The sequence below is a fragment of the Amphibalanus amphitrite genome, unplaced genomic scaffold (assembly GCF_019059575.1).
Source record: "Amphibalanus amphitrite isolate SeventyFive unplaced genomic scaffold, NRLGWU_Aamphi_draft 002642F_arrow, whole genome shotgun sequence".
In the NCBI taxonomy this organism is placed as follows: Eukaryota; Metazoa; Arthropoda; class Thecostraca; order Balanomorpha; family Balanidae; genus Amphibalanus; species Amphibalanus amphitrite.
In genome coordinates this window covers 1-27,053 of record NW_024884048.1, presented here as the reverse complement: position 1 = coordinate 27,053, position 27,053 = coordinate 1, and the positions used below count along the sequence as shown (strand labels likewise).

General features: G+C 54.2%; 1 protein-coding gene across 1 annotated transcript; it reads left to right on the top strand.

Moving 5' to 3' along the window:
• The first annotated feature begins 1,097 nt into the window (after positions 1-1,097).
• Positions 1,098-26,794, top strand: LOC122377226 (plexin-B3-like). The gene is made up of 5 exons (XM_043357186.1): positions 1,098-1,154; positions 1,606-1,739; positions 6,966-7,095; positions 10,187-10,358; positions 26,709-26,794. Exons 1-5 carry the CDS (start codon positions 1,098-1,100, stop codon positions 26,792-26,794), a joined length of 579 nt encoding a protein of 192 aa, XP_043213121.1.
• The last annotated feature ends 259 nt before the right edge of the window (positions 26,795-27,053 follow it).

Sequence of the window (27,053 nt, the reverse complement as noted above, 5' to 3'; positions counted from 1 at the left end):
CGTAGAGTGTCGCGATGGATGGGCCCGGGACTCGAGCCGCCCGTCATCGCGGGGCTCGCTCACCTATGAGACTGCGACAGCTTCTTATCCTGAGGACCGCAGTAGCCCATTATCCTTCGTGGTGGCTCTGGGAGACTGCTGAAACTCGTTGCGCTGCGTGCCGCGGCAGTTGCCTTACCCTGGGCCGTGGCAGCTTCCTTAACCTGCGAGCTGCGGCAGCTGCCTATCCTGCTGGTCGCAGTTCCTTCCTATCCTGTGGAACGCGACGGCTGGAGAGGACAGCTTCCTTGTCCTGCCGCATGCGGAACCCTGGAGAATCCTGCGGTTGGGAGGGGGGGATTCCGACAAGCTTGGCTAGCGTTTCGCTTCAATTGGTGTCATTCCATACGTCCAAAAATGTCTAACTGGTTCTCGCAGAGTTGAGTAGAAATTCTTCCACCACATCAGTGCTCTGATGGATTTCCGTTTTTCATTTCTCCTCATTCAGCTGGGCGGTTCCATCCTCACATATCTCTCTCCACAACCCGATGGGTCTCTTCTACCGCCTTTCAGCGCCTTCCCTGACGTGCCTTCCATCAGGACGATCCTCATCTTTCTCCTTCAATTACTCCGCGGTTTCGGAGCCTATAGAGATGTGCCGTGGAATGACGGATGCCAGAATGGATGCCAATGCATTGACGGAACCGATCCAAACGGACATCACCTAGATGCATCACTCGCCTGTTATGTCCTGGCTCTCCATTTACGGAAGAGCTTGGTTACCGACTGTAGAGTTGGGGATGAACCTTCGTCCTCGTCCAATGCTATCAACCACACAAAAAGCGAAGGGTGACGCGGCGGGCGCGGAAGCTGATGTATGACGCTCCCTATGGAGGATCACTGGTGGACGAAGCCGGTGGACGCTGGACAGCGGACAGTGAACGGTCGACGGTAGGCGGTGGACTGTGGAATGTGGACAGTGGAAGGCGGACAGTGGACGCTACACAGTCGACGACGGACGGTCCCCGGTGAACTGTCACCGGTGGACTGTCGCAGGTGCCGCGGTACGACCGAGTGTTCCCCGCCCGACAGCGGACGGCGGCCATCCACTATCCGCCATGGCCGTGATGGGCGACATCGTTCAGGGCCGCCGCGGACCCCAGGCTGAGATATGCGTGTGTCAGGCTCGCCGCTGTGCGTGCGCTGCCGGGTCGCGGACCCGGAACTATGATCGATGTCACAGTGGTGGGACGCTGTATGCGATGGAACGGTGCATAGTGGTGGAACTTCAATGGACTGGGCGCTCAACGACGCGTCTTTGTGATGTGGTGGGAATCGACCTTAGTGTCGCTCCTTTGTGTGTGTGTGTGTGTTTGGGGGGGGGGGGGTGATCGGCTAGCTGTGCAGTTTGGCTTTATCCATTGGTTAGGCGATACTGCTAACTTGCGGATTATTTTGTCTACCCTGTATGTTTGCTGTCGCCATTTTCGGTCAACTCATTGAGGTCATGGGCTGTTTTTTTCTGCTGCTGACTGAATAGCTCCCCGCGTTGTGTGTCTGTTTTTCACGGCTGACCCAATAACTGGCCTGCTTTGGTCGTCTGTCTGTCACCGTCTGACTGAATAGCTGACCGATGTTTGTCTGTCTGTGTGCCGCCAGGTCTCCAAGGTCAAGGTCCAGGAGTGTCACCAGTACACCACGTGTTCAGAGTGTCTGGGGGCGCGAGACCCCTACTGCGGATGGTGCTCGCTCGAGAATAAGTAAGTACTTTTCTGTATTGTCAGATCATATTGCTTACCACCATATTATTCACTCTGCTTACCAGTGGGTGAACCGGTCCACTATTTTATTTTGCTTTACAAAATTTTGCGAGTGTTTGGTCTTGAACCTCCAATTATATGTTAACGGAAACATTTACTGGCGACTGAAAGAAAAGACGCGAGATAGTGATGTAGACTTTTATGTATCTGGCAATATTGCTTATGCGATGTTTCGGAATATGGATGCTTCCGTTCGCTTTTAACGTTTCTGTAAACCCGATTCCGGGTAAAAGTTTCCTTTATGCAGACTGTTATATTTCCATGCGAGATTTTCAACAAACTCCGCCATATATCCCAGGTCACAGATGTGTATCAAACCATCTAATATTGTATTCGTCTGGACTGTAATATCGCTGCTAGATCAGGACAGTTGGCGTGGTGACTGATTTCTGCGCCATTTCCCAGCAGCCAGTCTGTCTGTCTGTCCGTCCGCTGTGTGTCTGTCTGTCTGTCTGTCTGTCTGTCCGCTGTGTGTCTGTCTGTCTGTCTGTCCGCTGTGTGTCTGTGTGCCTGTCTGCCTGCATGTGTATGCCTCTCTAACTGAAACACTAACTCGTGTGTCGGCCCAACTCGGCGAGGACTGTTTGGAAGTTTGTCGGCGGTTTGCCCGGGAGCGGTGCTCAACTCCCGTGGAATTGAATCCACCGCCGCGTGCAAGGCTCATCTGCACTGCGAGAAAAGAGAGCGAGACTGAAATGCGCTGCAGACTGCTGGTGAATAAAGCCAGTCTATTTGGGAGGCCACAATCAGCTCGACGGCGGGCGATCTTTGAACTTCTGCAGCGCTTACGGCGATGAATCCAGGCTGAGATGGGCCAATTGTCGGTCTGATCAGTGTGACATGCGCTAATAATTGGAGCCATTTGCGGGCCGTCAGCGCGCGGTGCACCGCGCAGACAGCTGGGAGCTATGCGGCCGGGCTGCAGCCCTCCGCGGCGCCGATTTCAGGTCAGACGGTCGTGTCTGCTGTCGATTCATCACAGACGCTCAGGAGCTGACAACTGAGCGGCAGGAAACGACGCAGTTTGGACGGACGTGACCGGGGGTGGTGAGTGGGCGGACCCGGGGGAGTGTGGGGTGGATTTAGAGTTATGTGGGGTTGGCTGGGGGTTGTGTGGGGGTGAGTTTTGGGAGCTGTGTGGGGGTGGATCTGGGGCCGTGTGGGGGTGGACTGGGATGTGTGTGTGGGTGAGTCTGAGAGCTTTGTAAGATTGAGCGTGAAGGTCGTATGGGGTGACCATTAGGTGTGATGTGGACTTGATGACCACTTGATGTGATTCTGAGTGTGCTTTGAACGCAAGGCCCTGCGATGAAGACTTTAGAGCCGAATGCGGGGGTGGATGGTGTTCTGGTGAGCAAATGGTGACGATACAGGCGGCATTGGTTTCGAGTGAAAGGGGACCGCGCTGGTGAGGGCAGTGCGCCGGCGCCCTCATCACATGAGACAAGAGTACCTACCGGCGCTGGCGGCGGTGGCAGCAGCGCGGTGCCGGTAGCTCCTAGGGTGGTGACTGACGGTGCCCGCGCCTCGGACAGCAGTCGGAGACAGACGGCCGCCGACCGACGCCCAGAGCGACAGACACCGGATATTACACCTCACCCAGACGCCGAGACGCCGTCCCTGAAATCACTCCGAAATCCGACGGCCGCACTCGTTTATCGAATTAAGTCGCCGCCTGGAACTGATGAATTATTGAATTATTGGCACATCTGCTCCCAGCAGCTCATCTGTCTTCATCTGAAACGTACCTTAAACGCTGCTTTTAATGTCACGAAGCAATTTCATCCTACTATCTACTTTGTCTTATTTACAGGTTCTTTTTGAGTGAGGCCGTTTTGTCTTCAGTTGTCTGCATGTTGACAAAAATGTAGCTGTCCACCGGCGGTGTTGTCTTTCCGTTCAATACCATAACTACAAGCTGCGGACCCGGTGGCCGCCTTGCATGCTGTCTCCTCGTGCAGACGTCTTCCGTCGGCCGTCGTAGCTGTCATGTCGGCACTCGAGCCCCGTGTCGGACAGGCGGGGCCGGCCGCGCCCTGACCCCTGTACCCCCTCCGACCTGGCGGCGCCAGTCGCAGGTCGTCGATAGCGGCGGCGCCGGCAGGGCCGCGTCGAGAGCGACGTGCCGCCGCGCCGTGCGCACCGGTCAGTGGCGGCTACCGTCGGCGTGCGGTCGACACCAGCACAGCCGCCTCACTGGGTCAATGGGCGGGCCATGGACAGCGAAATGGGTCTCCGGGGGGCACAGACGCGGAAGGACGCGGTCCGCACGAGCCGCAGTGGCGGTTCATTGCAGTCCGATGTCCCGTTACGTCCACAGTAAATAACCGTGCGTACGTGCCCAGTCCCCAGCCGGCCGGACCGGAATCGATGGCACGCCGATGCAATCAACTGTGACTCATAGAGTCGAATTGCGATCCTGTCGAGCCGATGGAGTTATGGGAGTAATAGTCATTATTAGGGCCGTACGTCTTGCCGAGTCGTTTGTTATTGTCGTTTGGTCGGGACAGACCGATGGCTGTTAGGGATAGCATCGCTGCTGTATTTAAGGCGCTGCGCTTTGGCCACGATATCGACGTTGGCTCGGGGTCGTTGGAGCCCAGAATTTCGCCTTCCGGTTTCTCATTTGGCCGTCCGGCCGCTGGTTCGGCCCTCATACCGACCTGTCTCCGGCGACACGCGCCGCCCGGGGCCGTCCGTTGGACACGAGGACGGCACAAAACATCCAATAACATGTAAATGTTTGATGCATCGCCGCCCTTGGACAGGTCCCCGCCCCCTCCCCGCCCCGCTCCTCAGTGGTCGTGACTGAAACTGAAAACTGTGCCCTCGTACGTCCTCGCGATCGTCGAACCCTTTTCAGCTATGAGGATGCAACTGCTAATGATCTGGTCTGGTCTGTATTGGTGCTTCAAGCTCAATGCACTTGACTATTCATTAACAAATTCATTCACGCATTGGCTGGCTCGCTCATTAATTTCTCCATTCATTCGCCCGTCAACTCGCCTTCATAATTTAGCTGACTGTCAATATAGCCCACCATCCTCTGCTCCGTGTGATGAGTGGCGCCGCGTGCCGCGGTCGGTCGTCCCTTGGCCTCCCACCCCTTTGCCCGCTCTCCCGCGCGGGGTCTCGGCGCGGTGAGCGGCGCCTAATGCAGCACCATTCCCCGAGCTCCCCTGGGGAAGGCCGCGCGACTCACCTATGAGGACAAATGGGGAGGAGGAAGCTGACTTCCATGTGCCTCCCTCCGTCTCCGATGGGGCATTGATCGCCCCGCACTGCCGCGGTGCTGCTACTCGGCTACAGCGTATGTGTGCTGATCTCTGTCGCACGTGGATGCAGTTGACTGTAGGTCTGGTGACTACATACTGTGGCCTGCTGATGTCTTGACGATGTTGATGTTTATGTCAGTATGATGTCTCCTGAATGCCACTGTGCCCCAGCCTGGTTGATAGACAGGCCGTGATCGCGTTGATGGGGCAGCTGTGGAGCCGCGGTCTCGGCAGTCGGTGTCGCCTTTTTACGACTGCGGTCGGGAGTGATGACCGGCGGCTGACGTGGTCCCGAGTCCGTCTGTCTGGGACGGATGTACCGCCCGGGGTCGGCCGAAGACGACAGGGCCGCCTGAGGTCACCAGAAGACGCCGGGGCCGCCGGCCGGGGACCCTCCGCCGCCACGGGCTGTTAGTTTCAGCCACTGCCGATGGACCAAGTTCGGCCGGGAGGTCGAGTCGGATTAACTACCGGCCTGGTTCGGGGACGAGCCCTCGATAAACCAGACGAGCCGCGGAGAGGTCGGCGGGCGCGCAGGACTAGTGGCCCGGAACGCCTGGGGCGGGTAATGGCAAAACTAGCAAACTCCAGCTCCCGGTATATACAGTCCGGTTGATATTTTAACCGATATCTCGATGACGCTGTTTGATTTAGTGGCGTCCGGCGGGCCGTTAGCAGTATCGATAATCTGTCACGAATTAGTGTGTAGATTTTACGGCCTCGATTTATAGGCGGCTGCTTGATTGCTGCTGTTTCATAACCTGTCGTTAGGGTTCGCTGGAGATGCTTGTATTGGCCGTACTGAGGGACGTGCACGTGAGGTTATACAGCTAGGGACGACCGCTCGTGTATGCTTTTAATGGTGTGGCTCCTTGCCCTATTCCTGCTTGGTTTTGACCCAGTGACAAGGTTGGGGGAATGTACTGGTGCTCTAAATGAAAAGACTGTGCTATTTGGCCACTATCTTTATCAGTGTTAATGCTGTATTAAACCTTTTATTTATTGCCGTTGTCAACTTCTCGAACATATGCTTACTTCGGAAGAACATTTCACGATTTGCGCTTACCTATATCCCCACCTCTTTTCTGAACTCTTACACTTCTCCCTCCCTCCCTCCTTTCTCCCTTTCTCTCTCTCTCTCTCTCTCTCTCTCTCTCTCTCTCTCTCTCTCTCTCTCTCTCTCTCTCTCTCTCTCTCTCTCTCTCTCTCTCTCTCTCTCTCCCTCTCCCTCTCCCTCTCCCTCTCCCTCTCCCTCTCCCTCTCCCTCTCCCTCTCCCTCTCCCTCTCCCTCTCCCTCTCCCTCTCCCTCTCCCTCTCCCTCTCCCTCTCCCTCTCCCTCCCCCTCTTCCTCTCCCTCTCCCTCTCCCTCTCCCTCTCCCTCTCCCTCTCTTCTTCTTCTTCTTCCGGCTCCTCCCACCCACCCCCCGACAGTTCTGTTGTGTGTGGACGTCTCGGCCGGCGCGTCTCTCGTTCCGGCCCAGCTGTTTGTGTGTTTGGGTGTGACGGCCTGTCGCCGACAGCACTGTCGGCGTCTCTCGGAGCTGTCGGCGCCCTGGGTGGCACCACGTGGCACGTGGGGGCTGGGTGGCACCCGTGGCTCAGCGGGCCGGCCGGCGTGTGCTGTGGGAAAACATATTCGGCCTTACTGCGTCGACTGGCTTGTGCTGTAGGCCAGAGTGCCGTGCGTGGACTGATGAGTGTGCTGTTTTATGTAACATATAGCATGTGGCGAATCTATGTCATGTTCGTTTTTACTAGTCGCACCATACTAAACATCTCCTCATGTTGCTTACTAGCAGGATAGATTCGATCGAAGAGAATTTCTGTCAGCCTGTTTTCATCCTATATTGTTAGCATTCACAACTGACGCTCCCCGTTCTTACCGTTTCAGATGCAGCATCCGCAGCGACTGCCAGGACGCGGCCAAGGACGTGCTCTACTGGATCAACTACAAGTCGGACCGGTGTACGACCATCGAGTCGGTGTCGCCACACCAGCTGCAGGCCACCACGGCCAGGACGGTCAGTATGGGGAGTCTGTGCCACCACCGCTAGGACGGTCAGTATGGGTAATTACAGGCCACCACGGCCAGGACGGTCGGTGACCAGCGGCTCTAACTCGGCTTTGAAAGGCATCCGAACTGCCGTTCAAAGGTGCATCATTTGGGTTAGATTTTATCAGGGATGAAGAAACGTCGACCCTACCGCATCCTGAATCATTTGTATGTCGCATCCCTCTCACACATATCTCGAATTGAGATGTTCATGTCTCGATTGTCGAATAGGATATCATGACCATGACTCAAAACATTCCAAATTGGTACTGCACGCCTTTCCATTTGTCTGTTCCTTTCCTCAATATGCGAACGGCTGTTCTTGACTTATTCTCGGGACGGCCATGACCCCATGACCGTCGTGCCGTCCCACGCTGTTGCCACCGCCGGCAGTGGTGATTCGGGCCATGTTTTGGCAGCAGCTGTCTCTGATAGCCAGCACGGGAGCCCGATGTCACCCACGTCCCCCACCCAGCGCCTCTGATTCGCCACGGCAACGGGCGAGTCGTTCTCCCAGTTCTCCCAGCCCAGCCGTTCAGTGGCGCGGTTCATCACTATGCCACGCAGCAGCACGATATTATGTCGTAGTGGGGAGCAAATGAGAGCCGAGGATGTGGGGTCGGCGAGGCTCGAGTGTTGATTGCCTGTCGACGAGAAGTGTTGTAGGAAATAGTTTTATTCTTATTTTGCGAGTGTTGTTGACTGTTCTGGTCTGGTTGCCTGGAAGCTAATGCAGTATTGTTGGTTTTTACTATAGGCATTTTCATTTATTTTTTTCAGTGTGTTTCATAACTCCTAGCCGTTCAATATACTGCAGTTTCCACTGCAACCGCCAGCGGACGTTCCTATTCCAGGCCGCCGGGCTACCAGCCCTGTTTTACATCACTGTCTCGTCGGGTTTCGAATTTGGCACGGCTCTCGCGGCTTCTCTCGCCGCTGTTGTGCCCTCGCGCCCAAGTGGGCGCACCCGGCTCTATGTTCTTTAATTAGTGCCTCTCGGACGCCGAAAACAGCTCGCCTCGGCGGCGGATTTTCTCTGAAAAACGCTACTCTCGGGCGCAGGCCGTTGCAAAAAGTGCTCGATCAAGAGCGGGTGCTCACGGCTGCGCGGCAGCAAACAGAGGAGGTTGGCGGCCGCGGGCGCCGGCCCCGGCCCCGGCTGCTGCTACACTAGCCACCTCGCCGGTCATCGCACCAAGTGCCCATTATCCTGCCGGGCCCATTCTCGGCGCGCGATGCCACATGATCAATCACTGGCGACGGCCGGGAGTGCCAGGTGCGACCGGTCGCCGGTGGAATATGCACCTGCAGAGGTCGGGTAGTGGGTGCGGCGACCCGCCGGGCCCGGCCACTCTGAATGAACTCTGTGAGGTCCAGGTGGCAATGGCTGGTCAGGGTCAGTTTAAATCCCATCGCTTAGTTAATAAGCTGGTGCAAAAATGGCGTGATGATGGGGTGATTAGCTGTTTTTGCCATGGTGTTTGTTGCCGATTACGGTTGCCATGGCGACAATGAGAGGTGGCGGCCGCGGGGCCCAGCTGGGCGGATTCATGGTTGCTCGGCCTGCCCGCCTCCCTCATCAATCCGACGACTGTGTCCAGCCGCGGCTGCTAATGCTATGCCGCTGATAGCGCCTGCTGCTACTACTCCCCGCTGCTGGCTTCCGGTCCGTGAATTTTGTTCTTGATAAGCTAGATCACTGATCGCTGTCACTGCGACTACCTTTTAACGCGCTTGCAAAAAGTACTTTTTTGAAGCAGACTGGAATCCGATTAGGCTTTGGAAGATCAACTCTCCATCATATTCGCTCCTTCGATGATTCTACAGCCTCTCCTAGTCCTATCCTACCGTAGCTCCCCTGCCTCCACACATATTGCTTATTCCACCTCTTTTCTGACTCTCCTGGGGCAGTGGTTCTTCCCCAGTTACCCAGGCTGACCGACCGACAGACCGACCGACTGCCTGTTCTGCCCCGTTATTGACTTGTCGGTCGACTCGCCCACATCTGTTGCGCGCCGCGGCTGGCGGGGGCAGCAGCAGCGAAGACCCACCGCCGCGTCTGGTGGGGGCAGCAGCAGCGAAGGCCCGCCGTGGCCTGTGCTGTCTGACCCTTTACGTTACAAATACAGGCACACCCATTAACTACACAACATCTATCATTCGCAGCGGCTCGCCACTTTCGCTGCCGAGAGCTCCTATCATATAGAACAGCTGTGCGATATTAACAATTGTATCCACTCCCATTCATCCCTCCCAATGACGAATGATGTGGTCTATGGGGTGGCCCGTGAAGTGTGTCTAATTACCGATTATGCCGTCCGCATTATGACAGCTCGGACTAATTATGTTGGCCAATCGGCTGTGCGCTGACCGGGGCGCCACAGCTGGTGCCTTCCCACACCCCTGCAGCGGGGCTCGTAAGGATCGGCGTCTGGCCAGACACGGCTGGGAGAGGTCTGTGGGCTCGACACGTGTTGGTGGTAGGGGGCGGTGTGTTAAGAATGTGGTGGTATGTATGGGATGGTTCAAGTGGAATGGAGATGCGGGTGGTGTGGCGGTATGATCCATCTGAACTAGGAATGTTGGTGGTATGGTGTTACGTGACGGTCCGTGTGGGCCAGGAATGCGGTGTTACGTGACGATCCATGTGGGCTGTAGAGTGCAGAAGGTTCCGTGATGGACTGAACAGATGCCGACAGGCGTGGCGTGCTTGCTTGGTATGCTGATGTGAAGGAGTTTGGGAATGAGTCACCGTGGGCCTCCGGAAGTTGAGGCCAAAGTCGTCTTCCGCCGGGTCTTGTAGGCTATCACCACACCTACCTACCACTGACAATTACATTTGCCCAATCTCAAAGTTGGGATGGGTGGTGTTTCGAAAATGTATTGACCGAATTCATGAGCCGAGTGCTATAGTCTTCTGTTTCACGAACAATGCTATCCTCGTTTAACTCCGCGTCGCGTTTCTCGAGACGTTTCAGCGCCCGGCACCTAACATCTGCTCTCACCTCTCCGCTTCACTCGGTCCGCCGGCTCTGACCATCTCCCTGGCCCTGTTACAGCTGACGCTGACCATCAACAACCTGCCGAACGTGCAGCAGTCGGGCGGCTTCCTCTGCGCCTTCACACTGATGGGCAAGACGCTCATCACCAACGCCACAAAGACGGGACCGGATACATTGATGTGCACCACGCCGCGGACTGATCTGCTGCTGCAGATACCCTCCGGGCAGCGTGAGTATGGAGGGGGACAGGGACACAGACTCATCCCCTCTGGATAATGAGAGTAGGGCGGCAGGGGACTGGGGGTGGACCGATCTGCTGCTGCAGATACCCTCCGGGCAGCGTGAGTGAACCGGGGGAAAGGACAGGGAAACAGACTCATCCCCTCTGGACAATGAGAGTAACTAGGGGGCAAGGGAGGGGGTGGACCGACCTGCTGCAGATACCCTCCGGGCAGCGTGAGTGAACCGGGGGAAAGGACAGGGACACAGACTCTTCCCCTCTGGACAACGAGAGTAGGGGGGCAGGGGAGGGGTGGACCGACCTGCTGCTGCAGATACCCTCAGGACAGCATGAGTAGGGGGGGAGGGCACTGTGCACTACATGCACCGCACATCGCACGAGAACCATGCTGAGAAATGCTCAAAGAAGGACCCGGCTCAGTGCGCTAGCTTCTGTTTTCTTTTTATACTTAACTTTTATTTCAGTCTCTATAATAGTAAATATGTCTGTATGGTAGACACACTGAAGCTGTTTAAGAAGCTACTCCAGGAGTTAAACTTTCAGAAGTGATTGGTGAGATGATTGGCTGCCGCGAGTTTGGGAGCTACTCGAAGATGGGGCTCTCGATGCGCTGGAGACTGACATAGAGGCGAGGCGATGGCAGGCCCAGTCTGGTAACCACCCTTGGTGATTCGGTTCCAACTTGGCTCGGTGTTCCTAACGTGCTGTTGGTAACACGGCTATTTGTGTTTCAATTACGCCTTCCAGAAAACTGCAGTGCTCTTAGAGAGCTGCTGCACCTGCTCAGCTCGGCCGGCGTATAAACCATCAATCAGGTGCCCTCTCTGACTAAATCTGATCCGGCTAAATATCCTTATTATAGCTCCAGCTTATTAGCCCGCGCCCTGGTGGGGTCTGTTTATAACGCGACCTGGTGGGGGGGGGCTATTTTTTGCCCCCCCCCCTCGTATCTCCGAAACTACTGGACGGATCCGCAAAATTCAAACGGCGTTCGAAAGGCCTGTCAAATTTGTCGAGGGAAACCAAATTTCATTGACCTCGGGGTCACCGATGACGTCACAGGTCAGGTCAAAGATGAAATGTTTCACCGTTTACGGGTCATCTAGGGAATGCGCTATAACACCGAAGAAAACGCATTTTGTCGAGAATCAGCGATAGGGCGTCATTTGCCTAGTACATATATTGCTATAAGAGGTCACTGACATTACCAGGTCACAGGTCAGGTCACCAAGGGTCACAGGTCAGGTCACATATGAACCTAACTTTAGGTACTAAGGTTGTGCGATGCATGTTTTATGGCCAATTTTTCATTTCCAACTCAATGGTGTTGGTTATAAGACTGTCAGGTACGGCTTAGGCCACTTTCTGGTGGAGGTCAGGTCAAGGTCAGGTCAAAAAAGGTCAAATTTCAAAGTTGATATTTTTGCATAAAATGGGTATTGATTCGATGCAGCTCGTCACGGGGAGTCTAATGGTGGTCTTTGTTTTGCGCTACGAGGTCTAGAATTGCAAAAAAATGAGTTTGAAAATTTGACGTCATCAATTTTGAACAGTTTTTTCGCTGTAACGTGGCCAAAAAAAGAGGTATCGATCTCAAATTTGGTATGTAGATAGAAGGCGGTAAGGACTATCACATATATTCCGGTTTTTTTCGAAATTCAAAAAACTTTTTGGATTTTTCGGCTATTATAATCAAAAAATCTATTTTTTGATTTTTGGGGGTCAAAATCCAAAAATTTCAAAAATCCGAGATAGCAGTTTTGTAGCCCTGTCGATTCTACAGCTTTTATGTCTTTATCGTTTTTCTGTATTTGCAAAGCTATAGGCCTGACAGCTCTTCCCGCGAAACCCTTTTTTGGGTCGAAAACGGCAGAACATGACGTCACTCTGACGTCATTTCCGGCCAACCTATCATAGCCTTTGGATAAATTTTTGGTCACAATGTGTAAAATTGATGTCCGGGAGGGTACTGAAAGTTTGGTGACGATCGGCGCAGCGGTTCTGGAGATATATCGAAAAGTCTGGAGGGGGGGGGCAAAAAATAGCCCCCCCCCCCACCAGGGCGCGGGTTAGTGCTCCAATATTTGCTCTATTGATTTACATGATCCGCTGGCGCTGGCTGCTTTAACAAGGCTTCGCTGATCCGTGTTTGCCGTGGTTATATTGGGACGCGTGCATTTCGAGCGGCGTGTGTGTCTATTCTGGTTACGATGAGCCAATGTCACTTCCACTGACATGTGCCCGGGCGGAGCTAATTTGCCTCCGTGATGTAGACATGTAATACCAACCGCGGGCCGCCGCAGTAGACCGTGTTCGCTTCTGGCGCTGACACGTCCGGAGGATGATGTGTGGCCGCCGTGCCGGCAGTTATGCCTTCCTGCCGTCAGTCGTGGTCATACCGGTCGTGACCTAGTCATTTGTCACAGCATTGATCACTGGGAGGGGAGGTTGCAGGCAGCGGTGAACTTCATCCAATATATGGAGCCGCGCTGCTGCCCTATCACGCTCGGTGGCTTCTGCTGTCAGCACGGTCCGAGCTATCGGGAACTGTGGAACCCCCGGCTGCTGCTGTCGTTAGCTGTCCACTGTCCACCGGCAGTTTATCATGTCGCCCGGCTAACAGGCGACTGTCGCTGAGTGGTCGCCAACCAACAGCGGCCTTGGTGACCGGGTGAACCGCTGACCCCTACAGGTTAGGGGTGTTGGGAACCTTGTGAGGGAACCACGGCGCTAAAATATGAACCAAGAGCCGATCGGGTCGGGCTGTCGCTGGGATATTTTTAGCGAACACCCCGCTGACGGGTCTGTCCACTGACCGGCATGGTCGGGAGGGATGCTCGTCCGTCTTAGGCGCTCCTAGTCACGGCTGGTTTAATCATTAATGATAGGTGATGGTTATAGCACCTGAGCGCGCTTGGGTGTGTGTGGGACTGAGCAATTGAGCATTCTGTCAAGAAGACTGCCATCGAGTGAGGCCGCCTCGTGAGGTGAACCGATTTAGACGGCTGGCGACACAGTGGCTCGCCATTCGACAGCTGGTGTGTGATATGAGGGGCTTCCTCAGATAGCATGAACTACTCGCATACCTTCTGACATGCCTTGAAAATGGGGTTTCACCACCTGATACCGTGTGCTTGCCGAATGGATAACGGCCTGTGCCGATAACATCAGCGACTGACATTTCTTCTCTATCTTCCTGCCAGGCTCCCTCCTGACGTTTGCCTGGCAAACCGTATGATGGTCGTATTGCCGCCTCGTATGTCATAACGGCTTGTTTTCTGAGCGTACCAGAAGCTGCAGCGTGGCTGGTCCTACTGCTATACCCCATCCAGAGGACACACTCAGTGCCGATGACAGACTATGACATTGTGCCCGCGACAGGGCAGTCCGTAGTATTAGCATAGCAGCAGAAGCATTGAAGCATTGATAAGTGACAAGCCATGAAGCTCTAACAACTTCTATTTAATAAGAGTCGACTTCATATCCTGTAAACTTCGAAAGAACAAACCGACTCCCCACACTTGTCCGGAGTCCTGTAATGAATGTTCGGGCACTCGTTGGGCTCTCGAACTTGGGGCTGGCTGACACCAGACGACACGGTGCACTCATCTATATGGTAATCGGCGGCGGCGGCGTGGCGGCGGGCTAGACGGTGCTGTCTGGGTCCCGGCGGGATGTCGGACTCGACAGTACGGTGTGCTGGTCCGTGGGGCTCGACAGTGCTGTCTGCGCGCTGGCGGGATGTCGGACTCGACAGTCTCTTCTCTGGTGGAATGTCGTTTATTACGGAGGTGTTCCTTTTGATGTTGTGTGGCTGTTGATAGTGTAGCCGCACCTCAGTGTTTGTGGGAGATTGTAGATTGCTGGCGGTGGTTCATATCCTCACACGGCTGCTGAGAAACGAAATGTGAAATGCTGTAGAATTTGTTTAATGAGAAAAGTTTCCACGAATGCTGTGACTGGACCGTAACTTCCACTTCAAAAACTTGTTTGTTTGAAAAAAGAAAATATTGTGGCGATGATGGGGTTGCAGCGATTGTTTTAAGGAAGGTGTTTACTGAATCGACTGCGTTATAAAAGTGGCCGATGCTAGGTCTAAATTCCTATCCACTCTACTCAGAGCCGGCGGAAGTGCTAAAGTACAGTATTGACGCATGGCTTGGTATCACAAGTGGCCTGTTGGCAAATGGGTGACTTCAGTTGTCCATATGATTGAATACCCATTGTAAGTTCAAAGAAGTCGGTGGATCTGAGTAGGTTGTGTGTAGCTGTTTCTCATGAACCAAGACCGATAGCATATCTGTCCTTCCGTTACCTATTGCGCCATGGTCGAGCGATCTTACCTTACGTCATCCGTTTACCCTGATGCATATCGCCGCCGCCCCTCCCCAGAGCCCGGTGGCAGCCCAGTTCGCGGAGCCGGCGGAATCTGTTGCCGGGCCCGTATTGATTCGTACCGGTCAGGTCAGGGGGGTCACCGGTGCGGCGCCGCGCCGGGGCGGACCGCCTCGCCACTCGGCCGCCGGCCTCATCTTAATCTCGCGCCGTCAGCCGGGCCGATATTGGCCAAGTTGGCCCGTCACAGAGCGCTCACCTGGCTGGGTGGAGGAGGCGGCGGCCCCTGGACGGGCCAACTTGACTCCCGGGCGCTGGGTTATTGGCCGTGCGCACGCGACAGCGGCCTCGAGTGGTTGCTGCGGTGTGGTGGCCGAACTGGTGGCCAGGGTGGGCGGGAAATGAGGACCGACACAGGCGGTGTGTGAGTGGCTAGTGTGACGTTAGAATGATGGGGAAGAGGACAATGCGGAAAGAGGACTCTTGCAGGGGAGAGACGCCAACGGGGGCGGACCTCAGGGCTCGATGTCCGCCACTGCTCGGTAGCAGAGGAGCGGTTAGGCCCCTTCTAAGTGGTAAAATGTAATGCTGGGTGACCAAGACAGGATTAGTCCACCGCTCATTGACATGTTTCTGGGATAGTCTCGAAAGGACGTCCCGGCTGGTGTCCTTATTAGCAACTGCATACATCCTATCGAAGGATCGGTATGAGACTTGAGCCGACCTGCCGACCGAATGAAAAGTGCCCTCACCGAGCGTGTGTCTCTATTCTAAAAGTTACCGCCATCCATCTGCGAGTCTGTTTTCGAGACGTCGGCCCGACGAGCTCGTCTCGCGGAGTCGAATCGAAACGCGGCCGTCTCCGGCAGCGGCAAACAAGCCGGGCGTCGCCGGCGACCGATCGGGTCGCGCCCGCCGGGATTGGTGCCGGCACCGATCGGCCCGGCCATCCGTCCCGCTGTTTTTGCGCCAGTGTTGACAGACGGGGAAGTTGGTCGGCGGGCCGCCCGGCCACCCGGAGCTGACGCCGATGGGTGGTGGGCGTGGTGTCTCCCCAGTGATAGAACGAGAGAGGGCTGGGTCGTGCCACGGGGGCGACAGAAACGAAGTCTTCGAGTGTTGAATCATGAATTCCGTCAGTAGCTAGGTGGGAGTAACAGGTTTCCATTTTGGGAAACTTGGCAGTTGATGGCTCTTACGTAAGCTGCTGCTATTATAGATCTAAGCATTTCGCCTTCGAGTGGCTTCTAACCACTGCGAGTCATTTTCCCTAATATGGCTGTCGCTCAGCGGAAGCTCTGGGAGAATGCTGGCGGTGGGCGGGGCCGAGCCCAGCCTCTGTGGCTGTCGGCTGGCACAGTGGACAATGTCGAGTGGATGTCGGCGGAGCCCGCAGCTGCCAATACCACCGTTCGGAACGGCATGCCCTCTGTGGGCGCCTCGTATGCGAGGCGGACAGGACTCGCATTAAGTGTTTCCGTCCACCCAGTATCAATTTCATTGTCATTCAGGGGTGGTTCGAGCTCCGGGCCGTACATCTATTTAATGTCGGATTAGACTCGGTCGGACGTTCGACACACGCCCCTGGAACTGACGGCGGCGGCTCGCGGCACGTGGCCGTCACGTGGCGCACGTGTGCCGTGTGCCGGACCCGATTCAATTTGGTGTCGTGTTTGTCGGGCGCTGCGGCGGCAGAGTGGCAGTCGGGCCGGCCGAATGTCACAGCGTGTGGAACACGCCGTTTGTCTCTGAGTCCAGTCCGGCTGCCCCCGCCGCCGCATGTCTGCTCAGTGGTAGAGGCTGAGAATATATATTCCCGACCGGGGCTGGGAAAATGCGTTTTATTCACCGAGGTTTTTGTGCGGAGGACCGAGTGCCGGTAGGCACGAGTTCCGTAGCCAAAAACCGAGGTGAATAAAACTGCATTTTCACAGCCCAAGGCAGGGGGCTGTCATCCCGAGCTTTCCTATGTGCCGGGCGCCCGACTCTTTAACATTAGCCGTGACGTCACGGGAGCATACACTTCTCAGCTGGCCTTCGCCGCAAGTTTGGCCTTGCATATGATTTTGAGGGTCACGGTTGTAAACAAGTTCCTTTCCGGAAACGTTCCGGAAACGCTAGAAACGTTGTCATGCTTTTATTTTCCGGAAAATGCTTCATTACTAATTCGCGCCTAAAATCACTTTAACCCTTGCCGGCACAGGGGGAACCCCCCTAAGGTTTTTCGCGAATGACTCGCGTAAAATGCGGCCGATCACGACGAAACTTTCAGTATCCTCGCATTGATCAATTTGACACCTACCCTGAAAATTTCATGACCCTGACCCAAATGACCTTTGACCTGTGACCTCTTTTCCGAGACCATGTTTGGCCGGAATCACGATTCGGCGTATGTTGGCTCGCATTAGCCGCGCGTTTGCAAGCTTTTCGTGGTTTCAATCGTCCAAACATGTGATTTGATGTTGCTCCATGCATTAGGGTGGGTGTCAAGGTCACCTGAATGTCAGGTCAGGTCATTGACCTTTGGTGACCTCGGTTCACTTTTTCGAGTTTTACATGTTTCTAGGCTAGCTTTTGGAGCTGAATTCGAATTTAGCAACCATTTGAACATTTACGAAGTAGTTTTGGTGCCTTCGTAACATGCTACGAAGCTGTCAGAGACGGATGACAGGTACTACGAATACCCGTCACGACCCCTACCGGTTGACCTCTGACCTGACCCGACCTGGTCTGAACGCTTAACGACATCATCTGTGATCAAAACTAACACGATATTCGTGATCAGCACCCCGGAAAACTCTTAGCAGTTACGGAAACTTTACGACTTTCTAACAGGTCCCGATATTCCCGGTTTTTGGGTCATTGACCTGACCTGGAAGGTCAACCGATGACTAGGACCTTAAACTTAAATATCATTGACTTCCTCTCGTGACGGGCAACACGCTCGTTTTTCCGCGAAGCTCTAGCTCCATCAGGGGCCAAATGCGAGGGGGGGTCGTACCACCCCCCCCCCCTCCTTGTGCCGTCGAATGACAAAATGGCCTGTGCCGGCGAGGGTTAAACATAGGGGTTCCTTAACGATTTCCTAATTGTACACTGTTGCGTTGTCTGCATTGTGAGGAGAACGCTAACCGGTCAGAAGGGCGATGTGTTGTGAGGAGGGCGCCGACAGGTCAGGAGAGCGCTGTACGATGAACGACTGATCAGGAGGGCGATGCATGGTGATGAGGGCGCTATGCGTTGCAAAGGGCGCCGGCTGGTCAGGAGGGCGCTGAACGCGAAGATGTCGCCGACAGGCGAGGAGGGCGCTAACAGGTCAGGAGAGCGCTGCACGGTGATGAGGGCTGCGACAGATCTGGAGGACGCTGTCCGTGAAGAGGGTGCCGACAAGTCAGCAGGGCGCTGTATGGTGGGGAGAGCGCCGACAGGTCAGGAGGGCGCCGTGTGGTGAGGAGGATGCCGTACGATGAGAAGGGCATTATACGAGTGAAGAGGGCGCTGACAGGCCAGGAGGATACTGTATAAAGAGGAGGCCGCGGACAGGTGAGGAAGGCGATGCACGGTCATGAGGGCGCCGACAGATCAGGAGGGCCCTCTACGGTGAAAAGGGCACCGACTTGTCAGGAGAGCGCTGAACGTAGAGGGCGTCGGTCTGGAGGGCTTTGTAATTTGTATGGTTAGGAGGCCGCTTTACAGTGAGGAGGATGGCGACAGGTCAGGAGGACACTGTACGGTGAGGAGGGCGCTATAATACGATAAGGAGGGCGCTGCCAGGTCAGGAGGGCGCTGACATGTGTGGACTTGTGGAGGACGAGACAGATAAGGAGGATGCTGTGTGATAATGCCCATGAGGGCGCCAACTGGTCTGCCCGGAGGGCTCCGAATGTGAAGAGGGCGCCGACAGGCCAGGAGAGCGCTGAAGGCCGAGAAGGGCGCCGAACAGACAGAAGGGCGCTAAAGGTGAGCCGAGGGCGCTAGATGGTCAGGAGGTTGGGAGTGGATATCCGGCACTTCAGGATTGTGGGTGCATCTTCACCCACAAAGAGATATAAAATTGCATAGACTACTACATATCTATGTAGTAGTCTATGAAAATTGTAAACCTGGGCGCCAGTGCCGCATGATGTGCCGCAATGGCTTACCGTCGAGGGCGACTAGAGTGCTGGACAGTGGACACTGATAGGCGCCATCGGCGCACAGAATGATCGTGGAAGGCGCCTGCTAGATTTGGGAGGGGCTAAAGCCCAGTGTGCCCCCCTCCCTGGCTGCGCCCCTGAGTCCTTTGTCTAGCGATTTTCGAAGTACCTACCTACGTATCGCTCCGTAGCGCCTAGCGGCCTTGGGAGCTGCCGGTGACTACACGGCCTACGGGTCCCGATTCATGTGGGAATAACACCACAGGGCACCGCATCTTTTTCGAGATAAATGACCGTTCCGAAGCGTGTCGCATTTTCCTGAGCATAACCTGGCGTTAACATAAGCCAGGTTGGAGGAGGGGGCCTGCAGGCCCCCTCCTGCCTGCGGCTGACAGCTTTCTGACGAGCCACCTGGCGATCGCCAACTCAACCCTAATTACGGCGTTGTCCACTAGGTGGCGGGGTCATACGATCCAAGTTAGGACAAGGAATTATCATAATTATTTTGTTATCATATTTTTCCCTTTTTAAAGTCATTTAAAAGCGCTATTGCAGAAGTAATTTTTCGATTGGCAGCGATTGCAGCCGCCGCATCAGGGTCCGGATCGAGCCGGGGAGCGTATGCGCCGGTGACGTCACCGTAGTGTTGCAGATTTGTAACATTAGCGAGCCCGGACGATCTTACCTAACTTATACGGCCTTGGCCCAAGGTTGGGAAGAGATTTACCACATGCCGTACCGGCGCAACAGTTAATATCATCTTCATTTGGTATTATATACTTAATATGGTGTTAATATTCTATTAATACTATGTTCATATTTATAGTCACCGCGATTATTTTTTGTTTTCATTATTTGGCGGCGCTGGCCGTTGAGTATGAAAGATGAAATTCCCTACATTTCCCTTATTTAGGGTTTGAAAAAGCTGAGGATGAAGATGGTGAACCGCCAGAAGTAAGAATAAACTATAAAGACATGGAGTCCAGCAGGAGTGAGGAAACCGTGAGGAAAACTGAAAATTTGGTGAAACGCTGAATCAAACGCGTCTTGGATCCCAGCTGGAACAATATCAAATGTTTCATTGTGGCACGTTAAGATGCTTCACGCATTTAAATTGTTCGTTTTTTGCGTGCATTATGTAGAAATAATGATTATTCCGACCATGTTCTGCAGCAATAAATACATTGGCATTGAAACGATAACCTTGTTTAGTTGAATTACGTTGACAGCAAAAGTATGTAAACACGCAGTCACTTACTTTTGCTGTTGCTGTTAGTGAACACACAATCCGTAAATATCTTCTTTGAAATTGGTTCTTCCGCTCAGAATATTCAGTAAAACTTTGTCTGGGAAAATCAAAAAGCCCTAGGGCCGAATCGTTTCCCAAATACCTTCAACATTAGCCGAGGCGGGCCGAAGCCATTTCCCAAATGCACGTGCTAATGTTAAAGGGATATCTCGGCATGTGGTAAAACAGAAAGTTGTCCGAAGTAACTGTTTTTATGTCAGTTTAAGGCTGGAGACTTCCACACGCGGGTAAGTCGCGTGTAAGTGGTTTGCGGGTAAGTTGGCGTTTATCTCGCGTTTAAGTCGGTGGGTAACTTTGCCCGGAGACTTCCATCTGCGGGTAAATAGTTTGTTCGCTAAGTTAGCGAACGAACTTACACGCGAGCCACCCCATGTATTAAGTTCGCGGGTATCTTTTCGGTGGTGCCTTTTTTGGTCCTTAGGTGGTTTTGAAAGTTTTTTTTTTGTGCAAATTTTATGTTGAAGTGCTAGACAATAGTGCAATCATCTAGTTCTGGCTTTTTCAGCCAGTTCGGCCTAGCCGTTCGGCTGCTATGATTAGACGAATTTGAGGTCACCTTTTCATAGTATTGAGGCCAGTTTTACCAACAGAAAAATAGCCGCCTGCCGGAATTTTTCGCCTAAAGGCCGCTTCACATACGGATCGAGAGTGGTAAAGCCCTATTCGCTTACGTGCTTGTCGTGTTTACGCTCCGTATGTGAAACGGTCTTTAGACAAAAAATTCCGGCAGGCGGCTATTTTGCTGTTGGTAAAACTAGCCTCTGTACCTGTTGAGGGGTTACAAATAACGTATTTCTTCACTGCAAGTGTCCAGATGTTTTCGACAAGTCATACATGAGTAATGAGAGCAATATTTGAGTTGACAGAAGATGTAGGACTCAAATTTTCAAATACGGAGGCGTTAAGTTCCATCGCACCTATCTCCTTGCCACCAGCTGCTATTTCGCAATCTTCGGGATAGTGAGATGGAATTCTTATCGCCTCCGAAATATGATCGTCGAGCCAGCCGGCCAGTGTCGGGCCCCGGTCGTCGCACTTCGTGTTACGTGTCAGTGGGGCGAGGACCAGCTCAATGGAAGCAATACGAGTGGCTGGTCAACAGCCCTGAACAGGAAGAAGAGGAGCAGAAATTTCAGCAGCAGAGACAGGTATTTGTTAGCCGATGTCATGAAGACTGAAGTAAAAGTCATCGAAAATAAACGACACGATGGAAGGAGTAATGAAGAACGAAAGCGGTCTTGGAAGAACATTGATACAGCCTGTAATGCAAGGTCCGAAGATAAATGGGACGAGAAACAGCTGACACAGCTCTGGAGAGATATGAAAAGGACGGCCAAAAAGGACCATTCGCGGTTTAAACGGCAGCAAATGGGCACTGGCGGTGGACTGGACTCGGAGCCTGCGCCGTTGGAACGCAGCCACCCCGTGACACGCACAGATTAAACTGATCACTCGGTGATAATCGGTATTAGGGTCCCCTAATAAAGTTTAGTGGCCCCTCTGGAGTGTGAAGACCAGCTGGGTCGGAGGTGGGTTGGGGAGCGGCAGTCCGTGGGGAGGGGCGAGGGCGGGGAGGGCGAGGGAGGAGACGAGAGGACAGACGTCAGTCAGTGAGAGGGGACGACGGTGACAACAGAGGCGGGCCGCGAGTGGCGCGTCTGGTGGCGTGATTGCGCGTGTGTGGTAGGGTAGCGTGCGTGTGCTGGCATCACGCAGCCTTTATCGTGCACGGTACGGTGGTGAGAGCCAGAGCGGGACGCGGACCATGGACTCCGCGCAACACTACGGACCCGGCACCTTTGGAATGGCAGGTGGCACAGTGATGCAAATGGGGTTCACGAGTGGCCATAAATACCCAAAAGTCAAGTTTACCAAATCGAGTTAATTGCGATATGGCCGAGTAGACAAATGTTTGGGGCATCTGAAATCACATGGTTTTCATGTTTTTGTCAAAACCGGCCTCGTGTATAATCGTCAGAAGTCGTGACATTTTCTAGGTCGTAAAATGACGGTCAGACACTCGCAAGTTCAAACGCCGCTGGTTTGCGTTCATTTCGTACAAATTGAAAAAATTATGCATGGAAATGATCCCCAAAGCCTTCTGCTTCTAATGCCGGGTCACAAAAAGCCGTATCTCATTCGCTTTGGCGGTAATCTGACAATTATTTATCATCATGTTGCAATCGCAGTTTTTTACTAATAAAAAATGCTTTCGTTTCACCTACAGCACTTAACACAGTGTGTGCCCGTTAGTCCACCATACCATATCCCTAATCATTTCTGAGTCGCATCGCGGAAGAATTAAGGTGCTAGCACAGGGCTGACCGGCGCTACAGAGGTTTTTGTCCGGGCGGTCGGGCGCCGCAGTGGGCGGGTGGGTGCCGCCGCGCGGCGTCCGGGCGGCGCGGCGGCGCGGCCGCCCGGGCCGCCCGCTGCGCCGAGGCACCCGACCGTGCCGGACGAAAACTTCTGTAGCGCCGGTCAGCCCTGTGCTAGCGCCTTAATTCTTTCACTAGGCGACTCAGAAATGATTAGGGAATGCTATGATATGGTGCACTAACGGGCACACACTGTGTGAAGTGCTGTAGGTGGATTGAAAGCAAATATTTTTGGTAAAAAACTGCGGTTGCAACATGATTACAAATAGTTAGCTCACCGCCAAACCAAAATAGATACGGCTTTTTATGACGTGGCATTAGAAGCAGCAGGTTTCGGGGATCATTTTCATGTATATTTTTTTGCAGTTTGTATGACATGAACGCACGCTAGCGGCACTTGAATTTCAAGTACCTGACAGTCATTTTACGACATCGAAAATGTCTCGACTTCTGACAATCATACACGAGGCCGGTTTTGACAAAAACATTAAAATCATACTTTTTCAGACACCCTAAACATTTGCCTGACTGACCATATTACGATTTATTCGATTAAGTGAACTTGAATTTTGGACCTGTTTCGTATTTATGGCCACTCGTGAGCCCCATTTGCATCACTGTGGGTGGGTCCGGTCCGCCGGTATCTGCATCGTAACCACGTGCTGTGTGCAGTGTCGTTGGCTGTATGTATCGTGTTCGGCGACTGACCTGGGAATGTTAGGTCAGTTCGGTACCAGGCCTGGCAGAGGCCGGTTCGGACAGAGGCCGGTTCGGTGAGGCCGGTGCGGACAGAGGCCGGTTCGTGAGGCCGGTGCGGACAGAGGCCGGTTCGTGAGGCCGGTGCGGACAGAGGCCGGTTCGTGAGGCCGGTGCGGACAGAGGCCGGTTCGTGAGGCCGGTGCGGACAGAGGCCGGTTCGTGAGGCCGGTGCGGACAGAGGCCGGTTCGTGAGGCCGGTGCGGACAGAGGCCGGTTCGTGAGGCCGGTGCGGACAGAGGCCGGTTCGTGAGGCCGGTGCGGACAGAGGCCGGTTCGGCGAAGCCGGTTCGGCGACTGACCTGGGAATGTTAGGTAAGTTTGGTACGAGGCCTGGCAGAGGCCGGTTCGGACAGAGGCCGGTTTGGTGAGGCCGGCTCGGCGACTGACCTGGGAATGTTAGGTCAGTTCGTTACGAGGCCTGGCAGAGGCCGGTGCGGACAGAGGCCGGTTCGGTGAGGCCGGTGCGGGCAGAGGCCGGTTCGGTGAGGCCGGTGCAGACAGAGGCCGGTTCGGCGAGGCCGGTTTGGCGACTGACCTGGGAATGTTAGGTCAGTCCGGTGCGAGGCCTGGCAGAGGCGGGTGCGGACAGAGGCCGGTGCGGTGAGGCCGGTGCAGACAGAGGCCGGTTCGGCGAGGCGGTTCAGTGACTGACCTGGGAATGTTAGGTCAGTTCGGTACGAGGCCTGGCAGAGGCCGGTTCGGACTGCGGCCGGTTCGGTGAGGTCGGTGCGGACAGAGGCCGGTTCGGCGACTGACCTGGTAATGTTAGGTCAGTGCGGTACAGGCCTGGCAGAGGCCGGATCGGCGACGGACCTGGGAATGCGAGGTTCGCACGGCGGGCGACACGACGGGGTCTGAGTGACATGGCTTGGATATACGTTAGGTCAGTTCGGTGCGTGACCGGGCAGCGGCCGATTCAGCCCTGACCTGGGAACTTGGGTCGGGCCGGTGGGCGAACGGGTCAAAGGTGACCGCGGGGGTGAGCGGATAATGCCCCGGTTTTACTTGGTAATGGATCGGTTTGAGGTTGGCCTGGTATAACGTATAGTGGTCTGCCCGGCGAGTGGGTTTGGCGGCATTCTCCCACGACACGGCCAGAGCGGCTCGGCGTCGGACGCTGGTTGCGGCGCCAACGGGCGTCGGTCAACGGGCGCGGCACGCCGCAGACGGCCTGTCACCGTCTGGGGATCCGCTGGTTTATGTCCACAGCTGGTTTATGAGCGCTGAGGCCTCTTGCACCAAACTACCTAGCTAGGTAAAATCGAAAAAACCGGTTTCAGAATAAGCTAATCTAACGGTGGTAAATTTATTTGCAATAGCCCAATACATAATCCTACATGTGCTTGCTAAATTTTGCACGCAAATTGTTACATTTGAGACTTGGACTGGGTATACGATGCAAAATAATCCAAGCATTGGTGCAAGAGGATTTTGGTGCAAGAGGCCTCAGGTGTCCTTTTATGGCACCGTATCCAGCGCCGTCCGGGGCCGTCGCGAGGCGTGTTATATGACCGTGTTGGGGGACCGCCGCGCCGCGCCGGGCCGGCCGAGGCGGGGCGGCGGCTAGGCGGGGTCGCCGCCCTCGTTGGGCTCGGACGGTCGGCTGGGAGGAGGAGGGGGGTCCCGAGGGGGAGGGGAAGGCGAGACGAGTATGACAGTCCTGAGACAGTACAGGGACCGTCGTGATACAGATTAAACTGATCACTCGGTGATAATCGTCCTTTGTGTAGCATTGACTTGGACATCGACGACGCCTCACCGGTGAAGTGACGGGGCGGGGTGGGGACGGGGGGTGACGGAGACGAACCGACGAGGGCAGACGAGTAATCTGAGATACGGCTGTTATAAGATCATGCAGTAGACTGGCGGTCGGCCATACGGAGTGAAATAACACAAGGCGCGTAGCATTATTGATGCTGATTGGCACGGCTTCAAACGCTGTTCTGGTTAGGTTAATGCATCACCACATCCCATTGTTACGGCTGTACTCATTGCATGTGTAAAAACGCTGATTGGGGGCCACCGGTCCCATAAATAACGGAATTACGCACTTGTTCATTGGACCAGCTGATCGCTGCATCCGGATCAGCTGATCGGGAAGCCCTTTAAACTGGCGTGTAAGTCGGCATTTAAACATTTACCCGCGTGTAGCTACCCGCGAGTTATTCGCGGATGGAAGTCTCCGGGTAAAAGTTGGTGGGCAGCTACACGCGTGTAAGGAAGTTAGCCACCAAAATAAACGCGAGTTAACCGCAAACTGGAAGTCTCCAGCCTAAATGTGATTTGATGATGCACCATGTTGAAGAAAAAGAAACAAACTCGGGACTAATGTTGGTTGGAACAGACAGACTGAGTAGATGGATGTCTTATGGAATTGATCCAGTTAGTCTACGGTTGGGGTGATGGATTGCGGGCGTGGGCTGGCACCGGGTTGGGCTTGGTGCCCTGCTCTGCCGAACCATGCCAGCAGCCCGCCACTGGGTTGGTTATCGTCGGCTGATGGTACCAGTGCCGGTCCGCGCTGATACTCCCCGCTGGGGTGACAGTGCTACTCCGTCCTCCGATGTCTATTCTGCGGATATTCCCATATGTGTACCTCCGCAGCCCCTCAGGAAATCCGCGGCGCTCTCCGGTGATACCCTCGCTCAGATTGTTTCGAGATTGTTTCAGCACCGCCCCCGCCAAACTTCCGTCGGGCTTTTCTGCGTAATGCGCGTCTAATCGAGCCGGTTCGGCTCACCCCGAATGCCCAGGCAAAGTTTCCACCGTAGGGAAAAACATGTTATCAAATAAAGACAACTTTGGAGTCTTTTATTATGATGCTGAACTTGCTGGAGGGTTCCGCCACTGAAATGGCAGGCAATAAAGTGTGCGGTGCAGGGGGTGTTCCTGAGTGAGATGATACTTCAGTCCAGGAAGTTGACGGCTGGAAACCATGTGGTGTTGCATTCAAACGTTGTTTTTTAAATATGAATTTAGCTATAAATATTGAATAATATTTTTGGTGTGCACATGAATGCTAAAAGCGTCATGACATTTATGAAATCCGATGCGATTATGCACATTTCGTCCATCCATCTTTGCATCATTACCACAGCACACTGTTTGTCAGTTTATTCGCGGCTTGTTTCTTCGTCTATTGCAAGATGCCGTTTGCCGGTACTGCTTGCATAATACATGCTAGGAAAATGTTTCTTTGATGTCTCTCGTCTTTGACGACGATAGTTGACACTCGACAGTGTGTTTGGATGAAAGTAAACCGTGTCCCTTCTGGTCTGATGTCAAACTATCTCTTTTTTCCCCAATATATAATAACTACACCCAGGCGCGAAAAACGTTCCTAATTAAAAGAGTTCATTAAATATCCCTTTTTCTCTCCCCTCAAGGCCCGCTAACTATCCTTCTTCCTCTCGCCCTACAGACTACATCCAGGCGAAGCTCATTAACTTTCCCTTCCCTCTCGCCTACAGACTAATCCAGGCGAAGCTGTCAGTCCGGATTGGATGACGAACGGTCACGATCCCGACTTTGTGGCCACCGACTTTGAGTTCTACAACTGCAACCGGTACCAGCAGTGCAGCCAGTGTGTGAGCGCGCCTTTCCCGTGCGACTGGTGTGTGGACGGACACCGGTGGTACGCAACGACACGGCCCGAGAACTGCCGCAAACGACATCCTCGTCACAGACCTGAAGGTAAGGGAGGAGAGAAGAACTGCCGCAACGACATCCTCGTCACAGGACTGAAGGTAAGCGGGGAGAACTGCCG